Source organism: Cherax quadricarinatus, chromosome 67, assembly GCF_038502225.1.
Source record: "Cherax quadricarinatus isolate ZL_2023a chromosome 67, ASM3850222v1, whole genome shotgun sequence".
NCBI lineage: Eukaryota > Metazoa > Arthropoda > Malacostraca > Decapoda > Parastacidae > Cherax > Cherax quadricarinatus.
The window spans coordinates 21679330-21684329 of NC_091358.1; the positions used below are offsets into that span (position 1 = coordinate 21679330).

At 48.6% G+C, this 5000-nt stretch overlaps 1 protein-coding gene across 1 annotated transcript in view; it reads right to left on the bottom strand.

Moving 5' to 3' along the window:
• Nucleotides 1–5000, bottom strand: part of LOC128699562 (uncharacterized) — a gene marked incomplete at its 3' end in the record, with an annotated part of 109202 nt that overhangs the window by 19723 nt on the left and 84479 nt on the right. The window contains 1 exon segment of the mRNA XM_070099443.1: nucleotides 4855–5000. This exon segment is cut by the window's right edge and continues 4 nt beyond it. Within this exon segment, the coding sequence (XP_069955544.1) occupies nucleotides 4855–5000 (146 nt within the window).

Sequence of the window (5000 nt, forward strand, 5' to 3'; positions counted from 1 at the left end):
CCAGAAACACCTGCAGAAGGACTCCAGCCACGACACCCCCAAGGCAACTGAACAATCCAAACCAACCATCACACACCGATCCCTCTGTTTCCACCCCCCGCACCACAGTTACAGTATTAGAACAGAAGTTGAAGGTTTGGTACACAAATGCAGATGGATTAACGAATAAACATGAGGAATGGCAAGAAAGAATCAATGAGAAGTCCCCAGACATCATAGCAGTTACAGAAACAAAACTCATGGAGACAATAACAGATGCAATCTTCCCACCAGGATACCAGATCATGAGGAAAGATAGAAGGGGCAGGGGGGGAGGTGGGGTTGCTCTGCTCGTAAAAAACAGATGGAAATTCGAGAAAATGGAAGGAATAGATGAGACGGGAGAAAGAGACTACATAGCAGGTACACTTCAGTCGGGGGAACACAAAGTGGTCATTGCAGTGATGTATAATCCACCACAGAACTGCAGGAGGCCAAGAGAGGAATATGAAGAGAGCAACAGAGCAATGGTGGACACACTTGCTGAGGTGGCAAGAAGAGCTCACTCCAGCAGAGCAAAGTTGCTGGTTATGGGGGATTTCAACCACAGGGAGATTGACTGGGAAAACCTGGAGCCACATGGGGGTCCCGAAACATGGAGAGCCAGGATGTTGGACGTGGTGCTGGAAAACCTCATGCACCAACATGTTAAGGACACTACCAGAGTGAGAGGGGAGGATGAACCAGCAAGATTGGACCTTGTGTTCACCCTGGGCAGCTCAGACATTGAGGACATCAAGTATGAGAGTCCCCTAGGAGCTAGCGACCACGTGGTTCTGTGCTTTGAATACATAGTAGAGCTGCAAGTGGAGAGAATAACAGGAGTAGAATGGGAAAAACCTGACTATAAAAGAGGGGACTACATAGGGTTGAAGAACTTCCTGCGGGAGGTCCAGTGGGACAGAGAACTGGCAGGAAAGCCAGTAAATGAAATGATGGAATATGTAGCAACAAAATGCAAGGAGGCAGTGGAAAGGTTCATTCCCAAGGGCAACAGTAACAACGGGAAGACCAGAACAAGCCCCTGGTTCACCCGACGGTGTAAGGAGGCAAAAACAAAGTGCAATAGAGAATGGAAAAAGTACAGAAGGCAGAGAACACACGAAAATAGGGAGATCAGTCGCAGAGCCAGGAATGAGTACGCACAGGTAAGGAGGGAGGCCCAGCGACAGTATGAAAATGACATAGCATCGAGAATCAAGACTGACCCGAAACTGTTGTATAGCCACATCAGGAGGAAGACAACAGTCAAAGACCAGGTGATCAGATTAAGGACAGAAGGTGGAGAACTCACAAGAAATGATCAGGAGGTATGTGAGGAGCTGAACAGGAGATTTAAGGAAGTTTTTACAGTAGAGACAGGAAGGGCTGTGGGAAGACAGAACAGAAGGGAACATCAAGAGGGAATATACCAACAAGTGTTGGATGACATACGAACAACTGAGGAGGAGGTGAAGAAGCTCTTAAGTGACCTTGACACCTCAAAGGCGATGGGACCGGACAACATCTCCCCATGGGTCCTTAGAGAAGGAGCAGAGATGCTGTGTGTGCCTCTAACCACAATCTTCAACACATCCCTTGAAACTGGGCAACTACCTGAGAAATGGAAGACAGCTAATGTAGTCCCCATATTTAAGAAAGGAAACAGAAACGAGGCACTAAACTACAGACCTGTGTCTCTGACATGTATCGTGTGCAAAGTCATGGAGAAGATTATCAGGAGGAGAGTGGTCGAACACCTGGAAAGGAACAAGATTATAAATGAAAACCAGCATGGGTTCATGGAAGGCAAATCTTGTATCACAAACCTCCTGGAGTTTTATGACAAGGTAACAGAAGTAAGACACGAGAGAGAGGGTTGGGTAGATTGCGTTTTCCTAGACTGCAGGAAGGCCTTTGACACAGTTCCCCACAAGAGATTAGTGCAGAAGCTGGAGGATCAGGCACACGTAAAAGGAAGGGCACTGCAATGGATAAGGGAATACCTGACAGGGAGGCAGCAACGAGTCATGGTACGTGAAGAGGTATCACAGTGGGCGCCTGTTACGAGCGGGGTCCCACAGGGGTCAGTTCTAGGACCAGTGCTATTTTTGATATATGTGAACGACATGATGGAAGGAATAGACTCTGAAGTGTCCCTGTTCGCAGATGACGTGAAGTTGATGAGAAGAATTAAATCGGACGAGGATGAGGCAGGACTGCAAAGAGACCTGGAGAGGCTGGACATGTGGTCCAGTAACTGGCTTCTCGAATTCAATCCAGCCAAATGCAAAGTCATGAAGATTGGGGAGGGGCAAAGAAGACCGCAGACAGAGTATAGGCTAGGTGGACAAAGACTACAGACCTCACTCAGGGAGAAAGACCTTGGGGTGACCATAACACCGAGCACATCACCGGAGGCACACATCAACCAAATAACCGCTGCAGCATACGGGCGCCTGGCAAACCTGAGAATAGCGTTCCGATACCTTAATAAGGAATCGTTCAAGACACTGTACACTGTGTATGTTAGGCCCATACTGGAGTATGCAGCACCAGTCTGGAACCCACACCTGGTCAAGCACGTCAAGAAGTTAGAGAAAGTACAAAGGTTTGCAACAAGGCTAGTCCCAGAGCTCAAGGGAATGTCGTACGAGGAAAGGTTAAGGGAAATCGGACTGACGACACTGGAGGACAGAAGGGTCAGGGGAGACATGATAACGACATACAAGATACTGCGGGGAATAGACAAGGTGGACAGAGATAGGATGTTCCAGAGAGGGGACACAGGGACAAGGGGTCACAACTGGAAGCTGAAGACTCAGACGAGTCACAGGGACGTTAGGAAGTATTTCTTCAGTCATAGAGTTGTCAGCAAGTGGAATAGCCTAGCAAGTGAAGTAGTGGAGGCAGGAACCATACATAGTTTTAAGAAGAGGTATGACAAAGCTCAGGAAGCAGAGAGAGAGAGGATCCAGTAGCGATCAGTGAAGAGGCGGGGCCAGGAGCTGAGTCTCGACCCCTGCAACCACAATTAGGTGAGTACAATTAGGTGAGTACACACACAACACACACACACAACACACACACACACACACACACACACACACACACACACACACACACACACACACACAGGGAAGGCACTGCAATGGATCAGGGAATACTTGACAGGAAGGCAGCAACGAGTCATGGTACGTGGCGAGGTATCACAGTGGGCACCTGTGACGAGCGGGGTCCCACAGGGGTCAGTCCTAGGACCAGTGCTATTTTTGGTATATGTGAACGACATGACGGAAGGAATAGACTCTGAAGTGTCCCTGTTTGCAGATGATGTGAAGTTAATGAGAAGAATTAAATCGATGAGGACCAGGCAGGACTACAAAGAGACCTGGACAGGCTGGACACCTGGTCCAGCAAATGGCTCCTCGAATTCAATCCTGCCAAATGCAAAGTCATGAAGATTGGGGAAGGGCAAAGAAGACCGCAGACAGAGTATAGGCTAGGTGGCCAAAGACTACAAACCTCACTCAAGGAGAAAGATCTTGGGGTGAGTATAACACCGAGCACATCTCCGGAAGCACACATCAACCCGATAACTGCTGCAGCATATGGGCGCCTGGCAAAGCTGAGAACAGCATTCCGATACCTTAATAAGGAATCATTCAAGACACTGTACACCGTGTATGTTAGGCCCATACTGGAGTATGCAGCACCAGTTTGGAACCCACACTTGCCAAGCACGTCAAGAAACTAGAGAAAGTACAAAGGTTTGCAACAAGGTTAGTTCCAGAGCTAAGGGGAGTGTCCTACGAGGAAAGGTTAAGGGAAATCGGCCTGACGACACTGGAGGACAGGAGGGTTAGGGAAGACATGATAACGGCATACAAAATACTGCTAGGAATAGACAAGGTGGACAAAGACAGGATGTTCCAGAGAGGGGACACAGAAACAAGGGGACACAATTGGAAGCTGAAGACACAGATGAGTCACAGGGATAGTTAGGAAGTATTTCTTCAGTCATAGAGTTGTCAGGCAGTGGAATAGCCTAGAAAGCGACGTAGTGGAGGCAGGAACCATACACAGTTTTAAGACGAGGTATGATAAAGCTCATGGAGCAGGGAGAGAGACCTAGTAGCGATCAGTGAAGAGGCGGGGCCAGGAGCTAGGACTCGACCCCTGCAACCACAAATAGGTGAGTACAAATAGGTGAGTACACACACCACTGCCACACCATCTAACACTGCCACACCATCTAACACTGCCACACCATCTAACACTGCCACACCATCTAACACTGCCACACCATCTAACACTGCCACACCATCTAACACTGCCACGCCATCTAACACTGCCACACCATCTAACACTGCCACTCCATCTAACACTGCCACACCATCTAACACTGCAACGCCATCTAACACTGCCACACCATCTAACACTGCCACACCATCTAACACACCCACACGTTCTAACACACTCCCGCATGTTCTAACACACTTCCACACGTTCTAACACACTTCCACACGTTCTAGCACACTTCCACACGTTCTAACACACTTCCACACGTTCTAGCACACTTCCACACGTTCTAACACACTTCCACACCATCTAACACACTGCCACACTATCTAACACACTGCCACACCATCTAACAGTGCCACACCATCTAAGAGTGCCACACCATCTAACAGTGCCACACCATCTAAGAGTGCCACACCATCTAACAGTGCCACACCATCTAACAGTGCCACATCATCTAAGAGTGCCACACCATCTAACAGTGCCACACCATCTAAGAGTGCCACACCATCTAACAGTGCCAGGCGGTGTTACCTGCAAGTGTGGTGTGAGTGCAGCAGTTTGCAGTCTTGTGAGAGTATCTTCCTCTGCTTGTTCTTCTTGCAGTACCTCCAACACTGACTCCTTCAAGGTACGACTCACTAGTGCTGCTAGTACCACCTCCTCCTCGTCCTCAGCTT